This window comes from Hemibagrus wyckioides, unplaced genomic scaffold, assembly GCF_019097595.1.
Source record: "Hemibagrus wyckioides isolate EC202008001 unplaced genomic scaffold, SWU_Hwy_1.0 Contig10, whole genome shotgun sequence".
Lineage (NCBI taxonomy): Eukaryota > Metazoa > Chordata > Actinopteri > Siluriformes > Bagridae > Hemibagrus > Hemibagrus wyckioides.
In genome coordinates this window covers 122131-141030 of record NW_026690770.1, presented here as the reverse complement: position 1 = coordinate 141030, position 18900 = coordinate 122131, and the positions used below count along the sequence as shown (strand labels likewise).

General features: G+C 40.3%; 1 protein-coding gene and 1 non-coding gene across 2 annotated transcripts; both read right to left on the bottom strand.

Moving 5' to 3' along the window:
* Positions 1-2025: 2025 nt before the first annotated feature.
* Positions 2026-5153, bottom strand: LOC131349725 (origin recognition complex subunit 4-like). The gene is made up of 6 exons (XM_058385299.1): positions 4456-5153; positions 4233-4323; positions 4045-4120; positions 3859-3959; positions 2526-2711; positions 2026-2419 (listed from the first exon to the last, which is right to left on the bottom strand). The coding sequence occupies exons 1-6, from the start codon at positions 4632-4634 to the stop codon at positions 2219-2221; spliced, it is 834 nt and encodes a 277-aa protein (XP_058241282.1). The 5' UTR covers positions 4635-5153; the 3' UTR covers positions 2026-2218.
* Positions 5154-7301: 2148 nt separating this feature from the next.
* On the bottom strand, positions 7302-7374 carry trnaf-gaa (transfer RNA phenylalanine (anticodon GAA)). Its single transcript has one exon. It is a non-coding gene; the product is annotated as a tRNA-Phe (tRNA).
* Between the last annotated feature and the right edge of the window lie 11526 nt (positions 7375-18900).

Here is an 18900-nt window from a genome sequence, read left to right as displayed (position 1 = left end):
TAAATAAAAGGATTGTAAAAGTCAAAGTCTCTCTCTTTCTCTCTCTCTGTCTCTCATGGATAAGGACACCAGAAGAAGAAGAAACAGCAGCAACAAATAAATGACATTGTCCCCTATTCAGGGCTGACCACAGTTTAAAAACCCATACTATGATGTCCTTCAGTTTTCGTGACACGGGTAAAGAAAATAATTGCTCAGTTCGATTCTGTGTATAATGACCCACAGGCATCGGGCAGTGATTATATATTTATACAAAAGCTGTACTTTTGTAATAAAAAGCATTTTTATTATTATATGTATGTTATATTTCTATAATGTATATTTTTAGCCTTTATATATTTTTATTTTACTCCTGCTTGGTCAAATCGTGGTCGTCATGGTTATGTTCAGAGTTGTCCACTAGAGGGCAGCAGAGATTTTGTCCCCCCCACCATATATACACAGGTGTATCTGAATAAATTAGAATATCATCGAAAAGTTGCTTTATTTCAGTAATTCAATTCAACAAGTGAAACTCTATATTATATAGATTCATTACACACAGACTGATATATTTTTTATATATTTTAAGTGTTTAATTTTTTTTAATTTTGATGATTATGGCTTGCATCTAATGAAAACCCAAAATTCAGAAAACTAGAATATTACACCAATAAAAAGCTAATTAAAAAAATGATTTTCAACACAGAAATGTTGGACTACTGAAAAGTATGAACATGTACAGCACTCAATACTTGGTCGGAGTTCCCTTTGCATGAATTACTGCAGCAATGCGGCGTGGCATGGAGACGGTCAGTCTGTGGCACTGCTGAGGTGTTATGGAAGCCCAGGTTGCTCTGATAGCGTCCTTCAGCTCTTCTGCGTTGTTGGGTCTGGTGTCTCGCATCTTCCTCTTCACAGTACCCCATTGATTCTCTATGGGATTTCTATGGGATTTCACAGGGTTTGCTGGCCAATCAAGCACATGGACACCATGGTCCTTAAACCAGATATTAGTACTTTTGGCAGTGTGGGCAGGTGCCAAGTCCTGCTGGAAAATGAAATCAGCATCTCCATAAAGCTGGTCAGCAGAATGAAGCATGAAGTGCTCTAAAACCTCCTGGTAGATGACTGTGGACCTGATAAAACACAGTGGACCAACACCAGCAGATGATACGGCTCCCCAAACCACTCCCCAAACTTTACACTGGACCTCAAGCAACTTTGGATTTTTTGCCTCTCCTCTCTTCCTTCAAAGTCTGGGATCTTGATTTCCAAATGAAATGGAAAATTTATTTTCATCTGAAAAGAGGACTTTGGCCCACAGAGCAACAGTCCAGTCCTTTTTGTCCTTAGCCCAGGTAAGACACCTCTGATATCGTCTCTGGTTCAGGACTGGCTTGACACAAGGAATGCGACTGACTCCAGCTGCAGTCCACTCCTTGTGAATCTCCCCCAGATTCTTGAAGGGGCTTCGTTTCACAATCCTCTCAAGGCTGCGGTTATCCCTGTTGTTTCTGCACCTTTTCTATCACACTTTCTTTCCATTAAAATTTTATTAACGTGCTTGGACACAGCACTCTGTGAACATCCAGCTTCTTCAGCAATGACCTTTTGTGTCTTACCCTCCATGTGCAGGGTCTCAATGACCGTCTTCTGGATGTCTGTCAAGTCAGCAGTCTTCCCCATGACTGTGTAGCCTACTGGACCAGACTGAGAGACATTTAAAGGCTCAGGAAACCTTTGCAGGTATTTTAAGTTAATTAGCTGATTAGAGTGCGACACCATGAGTCTCCAATATTGAACTTTTTCACAATATTTAAATTTTCTGAGATACTGAAGTTTGGGTTTTCATTAGCTGTAAGCCATAATCGTCCAAATTAAAAGAAATAAACACTTGAGATATATCAGTCTGTGTGTAATGGCTCTATATAATACAGCAGTTTCACTTGTTGAATTGAATTACTGAAATAAATCAACTTTGCACCTGTATATATATATATATATATATATATTAAGCCTTTAGATATTTTTATTTTACTCTAATTGGTCATGCTTGGTCAAATCATGGTTGTCATGGTTAGAATTGGATCATTATAATTACTCCCTCATCATCATCATTATCATCAGTGGTGAGGAAGACGAGGAGAGAGAACACGTGCTATGTACAATCGAGGAAAACACGTGAGCTTCCTCCAGCAGTGTGTATGTTCACATGTGAGCAGTGTAACACTTCAGTTCAGGTTCGTGATGCGGTGTGTCGTACCGAGACGCAGAGGTTCCACTCTTGAGAGAACTTGCTGTCGGGGAAGTCATCCTGCAGCGTGAGCTCGGACCGAAAGGCGTCTCGATACTGACGGAAAGTCAGAGAACTCAACAGGTGACTCTGTCTGTGGGAAAAACGAGACTTCTCACACTTTTCCAAGAGCTCAAGAACGTCCTGGAATAAACAAACAGGAAAAAAATACAGAGATTTTATAAACATGCAGCGTTTTTTGGTGACAGGTATATTAAGTGTGTGTGTGTGTGTGTGTGTGTGTACATACTAGTCTGCAGGTGAGTCCCACCACAGCTACAGGAGCCTGAGCAGACTGAGAAACATCCAGCAGGTTGTACAGCAGCGTCTGGTTCTTATGATGAGCAAACAGATCAAACTCTTCCAGGATGAAGAACACTGGCTGACTGCTGCTTTTATCACCTGCAGACAGACAGACAGGGAGGAAGACAGACATGTAGACAGGCAGATAGACGGGCAGTCAGATAGGCAGGCATGTGGGCAGGCAGGTAGGCAGAGAGGTAGGCAGGCAGACAAACAGAGAAACAGACAGATAGGTAGGCATACAGACAGCCAGGTAGTCAGACAGACAGGCAGACAGGTAGGAAGACAGACAGACAGACAGGTAGGCAAACAGGAAGACAGGCAGGCAAGAAGGCAGACAGGAGGGAAGATAGACAGACAGGTGGGCAGACAGACAGGCAGGCAGGCAGGAAGACAGACAGAAAAACAGTTAGACAGGCAGGTGCACAGACAGGCAGACAGGAAGACAGACAGACAAACAGGTAGGCAGGCAGGAAGACAGACAGAAAGGAAGACAGCCAAGAAGGAAGACAGACAGACAGACAGACAGGTAGGCAGGCAGGCAGGCAGGCAGACAGACAGGTGCACAGACAGGCAGGCAGGCAAGAAGACAGACAAACAGGTAGGTAGGTAGGCAGGCAGACAGACAGGTGCACAGACAGGCAGGCAGGGAAGAAGACAGACAGGCAGGTAGGCAGGCAGGAAGACAGGCAGGCAAGAAGGCAGACAGGCAGGAAGAAAGAAAGGAAGGAAGACAGGCAGGAAGACAGGCAAACAGGTAATGGCAGACAGACAGACAGGCAGGAAGATAGACAGACAGGTAGGCAGACAGGCAGACAGACAGGAAGACAGGCAGGAAGATAGACAGACAGGTAGGCAGACAGGCAGACAGACAGGAAGACAGGCAGGCAGACAGACAGGAAGGCAGGCAGGAAGACAGACAGAAAGACAGACAGGCAGGTGCACGGACAGGCAGACAGGAAGACAGACAGACAAACAGGTAGGCAGGCAGGAAGACAGACAGGAAGAAAGACAGGCAGGCAAGAAGACAGACAGACAGGCAGGCAAGAAGACAGACAGACAGGTAGGTAGGCAGGCAGGCTGACAGACAGGAAGAAAGACAGGTAGGTAGGTAGGTAGACAGACAGACAGACAGACAGGTGCACAGACAGACAGACTGGGTTATCAGTTACAGTAATATCACTCCCAAGTTTCTCTCACATTCACTTCTTTTGAATCATGTGATGTTGCCGCTCCTGTAACGTCCCAGCTGTATACACGACTCGAGAATTCCAGGAATACTGGAACACACTCACCAACACTTTGTCTCCTACGACGTTCTCCAGTTGAAGCTGGCGTGTGATCTCTCTCAGAACGATCCGGTCGTCCATCTGCAGCAGACCTGCACGAGACACGCGGCCATGAACGGAGCCGTGACTTAAACCAGCAGCCTCTTTTAAACACACGCTCTTTTACACAACACTCACTGCTCAGGTGAACCTGCAGGACATTCATCTTCACCTCCTGCAAGTCCAGCAGCTCTCTCAGAGCACAACGTAGCAGCTACACACACACACACACACACACACACATACACACACACACACAACAGCTTAGTGTAAAGTACATGTGTGTATCCTAACCTAATAGAAGTAGCACACAGACAGCTTCGTACCATGGTTTTAACAGATCCACATGGACCGATGATATGCAAAGAGTTACTCTCACCGTGAACCGCTGTCCTCCTTAACAGCTCCAACAGGTGCCTAAAACACACACACACAGAATACATCATACACACACACACACACACACACAGAATACATCATACACCTTTACAAAATATAGGTCTTAGCAGACACCTCATATAAAGAGTGCATTCTGTTCTAAAAACCCACTTGTACTTCGATTCCAAGCCCATGGGTTTACCCTCAGCACTCTCTGGACCTTCAGACATCAGAAGAACAATTTTAAAACAAAGATTAGCATGCAGAGTGCAGACGACAGCGGATAGTACTTTAAAATCGATGTTTTTACAGCATACTCCAGCACTTCCTCTACAAACATTTACACACATATCTGGGTGATTCTCACGAAATCTTGGTTTTAAAAATTTCAAACATGAAAATTTTAAAAATGCTTAAATTAACTTTTTTTTTTTAGACATTAGCAACAAAGTCTGGAGTGTTTGTGAACATTAATTTAAAAACTTTTACTTACCATTTAACACCTTTTTGAACATAATTTCCAAAATAAGTCCTAAAAAATCTCATTACTGCAACACTGTGAAAACATTAACACTGATAGAAAAGCAAATACATTTTCACAGTTTTAAAAATGGATTATTAATAGTCATGCACAGTTACTTCAAGTTCTGAAATAATATTTATTTTTAATTTAACAGTTTTTTAAATTTTGACTGATTTCTCTCATTACCGCAACACCGTCCACAATTTACAAACATTTTTTCTTTATATTTTGAAGAAACCTGACATTTTTTCAGAATGACGTGACAAACCTGAGAGAACATCATTTTAAGATTCTGCACATGCATTTAAAATCAAAGTACTATATCTCTATTAATTAAATTAACATCTAATAATCATGAGTTTCAGTAATGATATATAGGTTTCAGTAATGAGGTTAATTATTTCGGTAATGATAATAAGTATACTAGTCTGAGATTTATACTGAGCCTTGTATACTTTTTCTTATACCTTGTGTAAGAAAAACATTAAAACAGGAATAAACAGGACAACATTTCAACGTTTACCTAAAAAACATGAAGCATTTTACCATGGCACTAAAAAATAACTGACCACTGTCTTTTTTTCTTTTCATGTTGCTTCTTAGTCAGCTCTTCAGTTTTCTTTATTTTTCCAGTTTGTTTTCGTTTTTGATTCCTGGAAGCGGAAAGAAAGCATTACATTAAATTAGTCTCATAACATGGGGAAAAACATTTTATGTATACATCATCATATAGTATAGACTTGATGCTTACTCTGTGTGTGTGTGTGTGTGTGAGTGTGTGTGTGTGTGTGTGTGTTCTATACTGGGCCTGAAGTTGTGGGGTGGGGTAGAGCTTAATTTTAGTCTTTGAAATGAATTGAAAAGTAAAGTAAAAAAGAAAATAAAAAAAACAAACAAATTACTAACAGAAGAACAAATAACTGTTTATTTATTATGTAATTAAATTACTAAATTATAACAAAATTGTGCAGCAAATTTATTAGGCTGCTGTCACTTTAAGAATCACACGACCTCCATGCCTTAGTGTGGCGGGAATTTCCCCCAGTATGAACAGTCCACTCAGTCCAGCACCAAAGTCCTGTTATAGTAGTGGCTAAAGGGTTGTGTGTGTGTGTGTGTGTGTACTCTCATGTACATTTCCTAACACTGTAGGGTGTTTATTGCTAATTACACCTGCTGTAACATCTCCAAACCTAACCTCTCTCTCTCTCTCCTAACCTCCCTCTTCTGTACTCCTCCAGCAGTTCTGGGTTTCTGTAGAATTTTTCCCTGAAATTTGTCACCCTAACCTTTGCTAAAGCTTTTTTTCACACTTGCTGATTGTCTACAATGAAACAAATCATGAAGCAAAATATCAACATTTAGGAAATTTGAAATTAATATTAAATTCATAAGAGATACTTAAAGTTCTCTTTACCACAACTGCCCTTAAATGGTTGCGGCGTATGAGAATGGTGTGTTGCGGAGGATGAGGTGCCTCAAGATGTTTTGCTAACAATAGAGAAGCCATGATGGTTTTACTCATTATATATATATATATATATATATATATATATATATATATATATATATATATAGAGAGAGAGAGAGAGAGAGAGAGAGAGAGAGAGAGAATTTATTTTTTTAAATTCATGATTGGCATGGATATGGAACAGGATAATACATGAGACCATTCAGCAACGAATCTTTATAATCTTTATAATTGTGCTACCACCGTTTTGTCACAGCGGCGAGAGACTGCTAGTTTTGTTCCGGAAATTATTGATTTACTAATTAAGCACTGAGCGGGAACATGCACTAGGAGAATATTTAGAACAAAAGGCCACCCTGGCAGCGGTGGGATTTGAACCCACGCCTCCAAAGAGTTGAAATGTGGATTGGCGGTCCATATCCTCCACCTCCTGTTGAAGTGGCTTGTTCATATGAACTTACAGCATGTGTGTCCAACCAGCATGGGAATGCAGCCCAAGGTTGTGGAACACTTATGCCGAGTTCACACTGCACGATTTTCAAAGTAGTCGGATCACTGTTGTTTTCACGCTGCACGACTGTCTGGGGGAGCATTCAGTTGCTGCTGTGTGGCACATAGCGGTAAATGGGAAGCAGACGCACAACAAGGGTGGGACTGGAACCCACACATGCAGAGCACAAAGGATTAGCAGTCCATCGCCTTAACCTCTCGGCCACCTCGTCAGGTGTCAACGCTTCCAAGGAGCCTTGTCAAAAGCAGGGGTTTTCTAATGGCATGCAGGCTAGGAGGCTACCTTGCCAATGATTTGTATGCAGGTATTGAGGCATGCGGTCATGTAAACTGAAGGGGGCAGGCTAAGCATTCAACGAGAACCTAAGAGTTCTGTAGCATACTAGTTTTTTTGCTCTCGTCTCGGACCAGGGGGCTTTCAGACCTTTATCCTGCACCATTTCCATGTTTTGCTGTTTTCAAGTCTGAGGCATAAGTTGCAGAACTGCGCTAGTTGACTACACTGCCTCCAGCTGCCGAAACCCGGGATTGAACCAGGGACCTTTAGATCTTCAGTCTAACGCTCTCCCAACTGAGCTATTTCGGCACCTCTACCAGGCCTCTCCTGTATGTGTGAGTGATCAGGTTTTTGTCGGCACGACTGCGCACCACGTCCAGACCGGCGAGGCAAACTTCTTCAGAAAGCGGTAGAGCTTTTTCCTTAAGGGCATAGACAGAAGGCATGGGAGCCTTACACCACTCAAATCCCACGCTACCTGAGGGCGCCGGTGGGGTTACGCGTGTGTGGTAAGAAGATGACCGAGTCATTCGGCCAGACAAGGAGGAAGCCTGGCACGGGCACTACAAATGGTCTGCCGTGCGACTAACACGCCTTCCACTTCACCAGCTCTACAGGAGACATCTAACCATTCCCAAGGAAGGAGGGAGCTCGGCCTTGGCTCGCGGCAGGTCACTGACCTTGAATGGTCTCGGCTTAAGGCCCCGTGGTCAACCGCCACCCCTGTAGCCATGGGCGGAAGGAACGCTTCTGCTTAAAGAAGAATAAGAAATGTGTTTGAATCCACATTTTCTAAAGGTGACTATATTATTATTACTATTATTTTTTAAATTATTTTTTAACCAGTCTGCTCTGATAAAAATATTCAGCCTGATCTACCTAATAAAAATAATTATGTAGTTCAAGTAAGACTAGTCTTTGTATTTATTACTTAATTTTCTATATGTAAGAAATACTTCTTGCTCTAAATTTCTGCATTTCCTTAGTCATTGTTTTGGGTTTGCTCTACTTAACTTTGAGAGTTTTAAAAGTGTATTTTTTATTGAAACTTAAACCTAATTTTTTTTAAAGCTTCCATATTACTTAACTTTGAGTGGACCCTACTTTGTTTTTCTAAATGTACTAGTCACATTTGAAAGTTACATTTACTCCCATTTTCTGGTCAGGAACTAGGCATTTCCTATGCATTACAGGTAAAATATGAATTGTGTAATTATGCATTTTGAAATGCAACTTCACCCAGCACAAGAATAAAAGGAAGGAGATTTTTTATTATATGCACACACTCATGAACAGTCAGTTCTTCCAAAATGCACTTGGTCCTGAATTTACACAACATGAAATAAAGTAAATACCAGATTTAACAAAACAACAACAACCACAGAGTAGTGCGACATGCATTGGGAGAACCTGAGAAAATGCTGTTTAACATGAACAACTGTAAAACAGGGAGCTTACTGTGACTACCTTCACTGACATCTGTATGGCTTTTAGGTTTGCAAGCTGACCTTGAGACTATGTACCTTAGAGGAAATGTTTTGTTCACATCCTGATTTTAGCACAGGGTTCTCAATCGTGGAGATCAAGGACCCCTGCCCTGCCCACTACAGATGACATAAACCAGGAGTCTTCAGTGAATCAGAAGCATGAAGACACCATCTGAGTCTCACTTCCACCATGAGAGTGAAGTGGGGAAAGACAACGTGAACAGGTATACAGAGCACTGATTAAATACAGTATATATTTATGACTCAGGTTTAGGATCTAGATGATAATATGTGTGGATGGGAGTATTCTACCTAATCTGGGGCATGAAGAGCTAATTGTGAGTGTTAGAGGAGCTAAACACGCAGCGCTAGCATGAGCATGTGAACTGAGTGCGCCATAGATTGGAAGGAAAACGGAACATCCACCAAAATATCCCCTTCTCAAATTTCAGACTCATCACCTATGTCAACTTACTTCACATCCAGTACAGTAGGTGGCGATAATGATCCTAAGGAGTTATTCACCATTAAACAAGAAGAAGAAGAAGCAGCTCGACTCTCTGCTTGTCCGTCCATCAGTACCCAAAAGTAAAAAAGAAGAAGAAAAAAATATATTTAGCTGCACCCCGAAACTGGAATGCCCGCAAACCACACATCAAGATAATAACTGAACTAACAAGTCAACACCAACAGAAAGTTTCAGTCAGCAGGACCAAGCTAGCGATTGGCATTAGCGATTAGCATTAGCTGCTAGAGCTAACGCGATTGGCGCATAGAATATGTCATTTATTCATTAGCAATGTTACAAAAAGGCACCAAAGCGCGTGACATTAGACATCATTCTCACAAACTCCCGACTGGTTTTCATGACAAGTATCTAGACAACAATATCAAGTGTGGTGTCATTTCTTGTTAGCATATTAGCCACAGCTACGAGCTAAAGTTGAACATGCTATACACTCACCGGGCTTTCGGCAAGAAAAGTAGCCCAATATCTCGTACGGCTTCCAATAAGTTGTGGTTAATTCATTTTAATTCACAACCAATTATTTTTCCAATACCACTTATCAATTATTTGTACCAATCACAGGCTTAGTAATGGCACAGATCAAGCTAGCGATTAGCATTAGCGATTAGCTGCTAACGCGATTGGCGTATAAAATATGCCATTTATTCATTAGCAATGTTACAAAAAGGCACCAAAGCGCGTGACATTAGACATCATTCTCACAAACTCCCGACTGGTTTTCATGACAAGTATCTAGACAACAATTTTATAATATATATAATAATTATAATAATATTAATCCTCAATATTCTTGAATGGAGGCTTGTGCTCTAGTCATCTCTTAATTTTGCAAATTTCTCAAAATTTACATTAGTCCACCCTCACAGGTTTTTTTTAACATTTCACATGCTGAAAGTCTGAATTTGTCAAATGTCAGATTCATTCAATCACCGCAAAACAAAAGACTTGAAGAAACCAACTCGGGTAAAACAACAAATTCTGTGACCACATGAATAATCTGGGATTTTTCTTCAACTGCATTTTTTCCTATTTAAAATATAGAAAGTAAACAGTAGTTAATTTAAGATTCTGTACTCTTTCTAGGTGTCTATTTAAAGGTCAGATTTTCCTCATGTCTGATCTTTTTTACTGAAGCATGTGTTCAAGTGACACACTGATGCATTTGATCTAAAATGACTTGTAAGGTTTTGCATAAACTTGTGGTGTCCATGCAGCTCACATGCACACACTCATTTAAAGCAAAAAAGGCAACATGCTAAATGCTAGAAACTCAGAAAGCATAAATTTCAAAGATTTGACTTCAAGTTGTTGTCAAATAATATAATCTGTAAAACAAATTAATGTATTAAATAAAAAAATGGCATTTGGACCCCACTATATATATTATGGCCTTAGCAAGGCTATAAAGTGTCCACCTTTTATATATTTCTTTTCTGTTTTGTACATCCCTTATTTTGAAGGCTAGTGTATTAATTTAAGTGTGTTCATTTTTGACAGAAATGGCCTCAATGTGTCTTAAAATGTCCTTGTTTTGTCTGTGCAGGCAACATTTATAACTGATTCCAGGTGTTTTGAGGAAATGCATCTCAAGCTCTGACATACTGCTGTGGCTAAAATTGATTTTTAAGACACTAATGTACATGGAAGTTGCTGGACAAAGCTCAGTCTGATGGTGTGCTTTTAGATCATTTGTGGCATATCTTGCTTCTTGTCATAGATAAATGTGAACTGTCTGAAAATGGAAAAATCGTGTTGGCAGTAGGACTAAAAGGCAACTGTAAGCAAACATTTTGATCAGTGGAGTTGAAATAAAGCTTATCTAACAGTTAGAACAGCTGTCCTGTGTTGTAATTATTTTATTGTTCATATTCTTATTATTAACATGAGTTAATCATAGTGGACTTTATACTGGACAATGGCAGCACACAGAGCGCTTACTCTAAATAAATTATGTTTATTATTATTTTTGTATGATATGGTGATGGAGTTCTAATTGAAACACTACAAACTAAAATATTTATGCTGTATTATTGGAGTACATGCCCACAAAATAAACAGCACACAGGTGATATTTCAGGAGTTTGGTGTCTGTAAACAGCTGTCTGTAGTTTTAACTCAGATCAGATCAAATCACTTTATTGTCACATCACCATCCACACATGTAGAAGTGAGTGAAATTCTTGAGTACAGCTCCAGACATTGCAGTAGAATATGTAATGTACAAATTTAAATACTTCTATATATAGTCTGTAATCAGCCTGTACAGTCTAAATTGCAATCTAAACATATACTTGGATAAACAGTATGGTAATGACATATGATACATTATTATAGAGTATACACAGTAGACATGGCACAGTATATTACAGTGTGATCATGTATAACAGTGCAGTGTGTTACAGTGTGATCATGTATAACAGTGCAGTGTGTTACAGTGTGATCATGTATAACAGTGCAGTGTGTGTTACAGTGTGATCATGTATAACAGTGCAGTGTGTGTTACAGTGTGATCATGTATAACAGTGCAGTGTGTGTTACAGTGTGATCATGTATAACAGTGCAGTGTGTGTTACAGTGTGATCATGTATAACAGTGCAGTGTGTGTTACAGTGTGATCATGTATAACAGTGCAGTGTGTGTTACAGTGTGATCATGTATAACAGTGCAGTGTGTGTTACAGTGTGATCATGTATAACAGTGCAGTGTGTGTTACAGTGTGATCATGTATAACAGTGCAGTGTGTGTTACAGTGTGATCATGTATAACAGTGCAGTGTGTGTTACAGTGTGATCATGTATAACAGTGCAGTGTGTGTTACAGTGTGATCATGTATAACAGTGCAGTGTGTGTTACAGTGTGATCATGTATAACAGTGCAGTGTGTGTTACAGTGTGATCATGTATAACAGTGCAGTGTGTGTTAGTGTGATCATGTATAACAGTGCAGTGTGTGTTACAGTGTGATCATGTATAACAGTGCAGTGTGTGTTACAGTGTGATCATGTATAACAGTGCAGTGTGTGTTACAGTGTGATCATGTATAACAGTGCAGTGTGTGTTACAGTGTGATCATGTATAACAGTGCAGTGTGTGTTACAGTGTGATCATGTATAACAGTGCAGTGTGTGTTACAGTGTGATCATGTATAACAGTGCAGTGTGTGTCACAGTGTGATCATGTATAACAGTGCAGTGTGTGTTACAGTGTGATCATGTATAACAGTGCAGTGTGTGTTACAGTGTGATCATGTATAACAGTGCAGTGTGTGTTACAGTGTGATCATGTATAACAGTGCAGTGTGTGTTACAGTGTGATCATGTATAACAGTGCAGTGTGTGTTACAGTGTGATCATGTATAACAGTGCAGTGTGTGTTACAGTGTGATCATGTATAACAGTGCAGTGTGTGTTACAGTGTGATCATGTATAACAGTGCAGTGTGTGTTACAGTGTGATCATGTATAACAGTGCAGTGTGTGTTACAGTGTGATCATGTATAACAGTGCAGTGTGTGTTACAGTGTGATCATGTATAACAGTGCAGTGTGTGTTACAGTGTGATCATGTATAACAGTGCAGTGTGTGTTAGTGTGATCATGTATAACAGTGCAGTGTGTGTTACAGTGTGATCATGTATAACAGTGCAGTGTGTGTTAGTGTGATCATGTATAACAGTGCAGTGTGTTACAGTGTGATCATGTATAACAGTGCAGTGTGTGTTACAGTGTGATCATGTATAACAGTGCAGTGTGTGTTACAGTGTGATCATGTATAACAGTGCAGTGTGTGTTAGTGTGATCATGTATAACAGTGCAGTGTGTTACAGTGTGATCATGTATAACAGTGCAGTGTGTGTCACAGTGTGATCATGTATAACAGTGCAGTGTGTGTTACAGTGTGATCATGTATAACAGTGCAGTGTGTGTTAGTGTGATCATGTATAACAGTGCAGTGTGTGTCACAGTGTGATCATGTATAACAGTGCAGTGTGTGTTAGTGTGATCATGTATAACAGTGCAGTGTGTTACAGTGTGATCATGTATAACAGTGCAGTGTGTGTTACAGTGTGATCATGTATAACAGTGCAGTGTGTGTTACAGTGTGATCATGTATAACTGTGCAGTGTGTTAGTGTGATCATGTATAACAGTGCAGTGTGTGTTACAGTGTGATCATGTATAACAGTGCAGTGTGTGTTAGTGTGATCATGTATAACAGTGCAGTGTGTTACAGTGTGATCATGTATAACAGTGCAGTGTGTGTTACAGTGTGATCATGTATAACTGTGCAGTGTGTTAGTGTGATCATGTATAACAGTGCAGTGTGTGTTACAGTGTGATCATGTATAACAGTGCAGTGTGTGTTAGTGTGATCATGTATAACAGTGCAGTGTGTTACAGTGTGATCATGTATAACAGTGCAGTGTGTGTTACAGTGTGATCATGTATAACAGTGCAGTGTGTGTCACAGTGTGATCATGTATAACAGTGCAGTGTGTGTTACAGTGTGATCATGTATAACAGTGCAGTGTGTGTTACAGTGTGATCATGTATAACAGTGCAGTGTGTGTTACAGTGTGATCATGTATAACAGTGCAGTGTGTGTCACAGTGTGATCATGTATAACAGTGCAGTGTGTTACAGTGTGATCATGTATAACAGTGCAGTGTGTGTTACAGTGTGATCATGTATAACAGTGCAGTGTGTGTTACAGTGTGATCATGTATAACAGTGCAGTGTGTGTCACAGTGTGATCATGTATAACAGTGCAGTGTGTGTTACAGTGTGATCATGTATAACAGTGCAGTGTGTGTTAGTGTGATCATGTATAACAGTGCAGTGTGTTAGTGTGATCATGTATAACAGTGCAGTGTGTGTTAGTGTGATCATGTATTACAGTGCAGTGTGTGTTACAGTGTGATCATGTATAACAGTGCAGTGTGTGTTACAGTGTGATCATGTATAACAGTGCAGTGTGTGTCACAGTGTGATCATGTATAACAGTGCAGTGTGTGTTACAGTGTGATCATGTATAACAGTGCAGTGTGTGTTAGTGTGATCATGTATAACAGTGCAGTGTGTTACAGTGTGATCATGTATAACAGTGCAGTGTGTGTTACAGTGTGATCATGTATAACAGTGCAGTGTGTTACAGTGTGATCATGTATAACAGTGCAGTGTGTGTTACAGTGTGATCATGTATAACAGTGCAGTGTGTGTTACAGTGTGATCATGTATAACTGTGCAGTGTGTGTTACAGTGTGATCATGTATAACAGTGCAGTGTGTGTTACAGTGTGATCATGTATAACTGTGCAGTGTGTTAGTGTGATCATGTATAACAGTGCAGTGTGTGTTACAGTGTGATCATGTATAACTGTGCAGTGTGTTAGTGTGATCATGTATAACAGTGCAGTGTGTTACAGTGTGATCATGTATAACAGTGCAGTGTGTGTTAGTGTGATCATGTATAACAGTGCAGTGTGTGTTACAGTGTGATCATGTATAACAGTGCAGTGTGTGTCACAGTGTGATCATGTATAACAGTGCAGTGTGTGTTACAGTGTGATCATGTATAACAGTGCAGTGTGTGTCACAGTGTGATCATGTATAACAGTGCAGTGTGTGTTACAGTGTGATCATGTATAACAGTGCAGTGTGTGTTACAGTGTGATCATGTATAACAGTGCAGTGTGTTACAGTGTGATCATGTATAACAGTGCAGTGTGTTACAGTGTGATCATGTATATCAGTGCAGTGTGTGTTAGTGTGATCATGTATAACAGTGCAGTGTGTTACAGTGTGATCATGTATAACAGTGCAGTGTGTTACAGTGTGATCATGTATAACAGTGCAGTGTGTTACAGTGTGATCATGTATAACAGTGCAGTGTGTGTTACAGTGTGATCATGTATAACAGTGCAGTGTGTGTCACAGTGTGATCATGTATAACAGTGCAGTGTGTGTTACAGTGTGATCATGTATAACAGTGCAGTGTGTGTTACAGTGTGATCATGTATAACAGTGCAGTGTGTGTTACAGTGTGATCATGTATAACAGTGCAGTGTGTGTTAGTGTGATCATGTATAACAGTGCAGTGTGTGTTAGTGTGATCATGTATAACAGTGCAGTGTGTGTTAGTGTGATCATGTATAACAGTGCAGTGTGTTACAGTGTGATCATGTATAACAGTGCAGTGTGTGTTACAGTGTGATCATGTATAACAGTGCAGTGTGTGTTACAGTGTGATCATGTATAACAGTGCACTGTGTGTTAGTGTGATCATGTATAACAGTGCAGTGTGTGTTAGTGTGATCATGTATAACAGTGCAGTGTGTTACAGTGTGATCATGTATAACAGTGCAGTGTGTTACAGTGTGATCATGTATAACAGTGCAGTGTGTGTTAGTGTGATCATGTATAACAGTGCAGTGTGTTACAGTGTGATCATGTATAACAGTGCAGTGTGTGTTACAGTGTGATCATGTATAACAGTGCAGTGTGTGTCACAGTGTGATCATGTATAACAGTGCAGTGTGTTACAGTGTGATCATGTATAACAGTGCAGTGTGTGTTACAGTGTGATCATGTATAACAGTGCAGTGTGTGTTACAGTGTGATCATGTATAACAGTGCAGTGTGTGTTAGTGTGATCATGTATAACAGTGCAGTGTGTTACAGTGTGATCATGTATAACAGTGCAGTGTGTTACAGTGTGATCATGTATAACAGTGCAGTGTGTGTTAGTGTGATCATGTATAACAGTGCAGTGTGTGTTACAGTGTGATCATGTATAACAGTGCAGTGTGTGTTACAGTGTGATCATGTATAACAGTGCAGTGTGTGTTACAGTGTGATCATGTATAACAGTGCAGTGTGTGTTACAGTGTGATCATGTATAACAGTGCAGTGTGTTAGTGTGATCATGTATAACAGTGCAGTGTGTTAGTGTGATCATGTATAATAGTGCAGTGTGTTAGTGTGATCATGTATAACAGTGCAGTGTGTTAGTGTGATCATGTATAACAGTGCAGTGTGTGTTACAGTGTGATCATGTATAACAGTGCAGTGTGTTAGTGTGATCATGTATAACAGTGCAGTGTGTGTTAGTGTGATCATGTATAACAGTGCAGTGTGTGTTACAGTGTGATCATGTATAACAGTGCAGTGTGTTACAGTGTGATCATGTATGACAGTGCAGTGTGTGTTACAGTGTGATCATGTATAACAGTGCAGTGTGTTAGTGTGATCATGTATAACAGTGCAGTGTGTTAGTGTGATCATGTATAACAGTGCAGTGTGTGTTACAGTGTGATCATGTATAACAGTGCAGTGTGTTAGTGTGATCATGTATAACAGTGCAGTGTGTGTTACAGTGTGATCATGTATAACAGTGCAGTGTGTGTTACAGTGTGATCATGTATAACAGTGCAGTGTGTGTTACAGTGTGATTATGTAACAGTGCAGTGTGTGTTACAGTGTGATCATGTATAACAGTGCAGTGTGTGTTACAGTGTGATCATGTATAACAGTGCAGTGTGTGTTACAGTGTGATCATGTATAACAGTGCAGTGTGTTACAGTGTGATCATGTATAACAGTGCAGTGTGTTAGTGTGATCATGTATAACAGTGCAGTGTGTGTTAGTGTGATCATGTATAACAGTGCAGTGTGTGTTACAGTGTGATCATGTATAACAGTGCAGTGTGTGTTACAGTGTGATCATGTATAACAGTGCAGTGTGTGTTACAGTGTGATCATGTATAACAGTGCAGTGTGTGTTACAGTGTGATCATGTATAACAGTGCAGTGTGTGTTACAGTGTGATCATGTATAACAGTGCAGTGTGTGTTAGTGTGATCATGTATAACAGTGCAGTGTGTCAGTGTGATCATGTATAACAGTGCAGTGTGTGTTAGTGTGATCATGTATAACAGTGCAGTGTGTGTTACAGTGTGATCATGTATAACAGTGCAGTGTGTGTTACAGTGTGATCATGTATAACAGTGCAGTGTGTGTTACAGTGTGATCATGTATAACAGTGCAGTGTGTGTTAGTGTGATCATGTATAACAGTGCAGTGTGTTACAGTGTGATCATGTATAACAGTGCAGTGTGTGTTAGTGTGATCATGTATAACAGTGCAGTGTGTGTTAGTGTGATCATGTATAACAGTGCAGTGTGTGTTACAGTGTGATCATGTATAACAGTGCAGTGTGTGTTAGTGTGATCATGTATAACAGTGCAGTGTGTTACAGTGTGATCATGTATAACAGTGCAGTGTGTGTTACAGTGTGATCATGTATAACAGTGCAGTGTGTGTTAGTGTGATCATGTATAACAGTGCAGTGTGTGTTACAGTGTGATCATGTATAACAGTGCAGTGTGTGTTACAGTGTGATCATGTATAACAGTGCACAGGTATAAATGTGATTCACAGGATGAATGTCATGTCATATGCACAGACAGTGTACAATGCACAGTGTGTTCGCAGCCTGTGCATATGATTGCAACAGAGCATAGAAATAGAAATCACATTCATTTAACTAAGTTTGTGTGTAATAATCGGGAGACTTCACTGGAAGCGGGGACCAAACCCAGATCTCTGTGGTAGTCGCGAACTCCTGCACACAGTGTAACAGACCCACATGCTGAACAATTAAAGCGTTGCTTTATTAACATGAATCAAACGAAACCAACACAAGACACGGGACAAATAGAACATGATTAACAAAATACAAGGAGAACATGGAAACCTAGTTTTAGAATTTTTGTGTTCACTCTGAGAAAATTCCTGAGTCGCGCTGAATTCAGGGAAGAGATGCTAAAGAACTACGCAGAGACAGTGATTAAATAGCAGAACTCTTCGAAATTTAATGAGATGAACAGGGAGTATTTATACAGAAGAAAGGTATAATCTTCATTATTATCTATAGGTAAACAAAAGACGTCAGCAGAATCAGACGTGGTGGTTGACGTGTTCACTGGCAATTTTGCGAGTTTACTACGACAAGGCCTATCTAAGATACAGAAGACTGTCACTGAGTGTCTGTGTTCAGCACATGTTGTCCAAACAGAACAGAAAGAACTTCTAGGACAAAACAAAGAATATCACGGTAATAAGATGAGGTCATGAACAAATGGTGACACACCCTCAGCCAAGGGCCACAGTCAGCCCAAGACAGAGCGTGCCGAGATACAGAATATATCAATGCCCTCTTAGGTCCAAACAGGACCTGTGCACGTTCCTAGGGAGCATCAAAACAGTCTTACTGCCAACTGGGCCATCCCACAGCCCCAACCTCACACTTATTACCCTTTAAGGCCACGCATGACAGAGGTTAGAGTGTGGTCCTGTCCAGCAGAAAGCAAGATGTACTTCATTGTACTGATTGGAACTGCTACATACGTATCGTGTTAACTAGGGCATCTACAGATTTATTTGACTGCAAACAAACAGTAGCATTTACATTTACAAGATTTATCAGATACTTTTATCCAGAGCAACTCACATTTACACAGCTGAGCAGTTAAGGGGTAAAGGGCTTTCAAGTGAGCAAAAGGGTGAAGCAAGTGAGCACAAGGCTGAAGGCAGGAAGTGATGAAGGAGTCTTCTTATAGGTTGCATGGAGTCAGCTGACCAGGCAGGGCGTGGCACCAAGTAGACTGGGGGAACCGATTAGGCTTCTTCCTAGACAGAAGACACAAACATCTCCACAAACAAAAGAAAACACAGAAGTAATACCAAGAGTAGGGAGGAAACCAGAGTAAACCCACACTAGCACAGGGAGAACATGCAAACTCCACACAGAATGACCCCTGCCTGT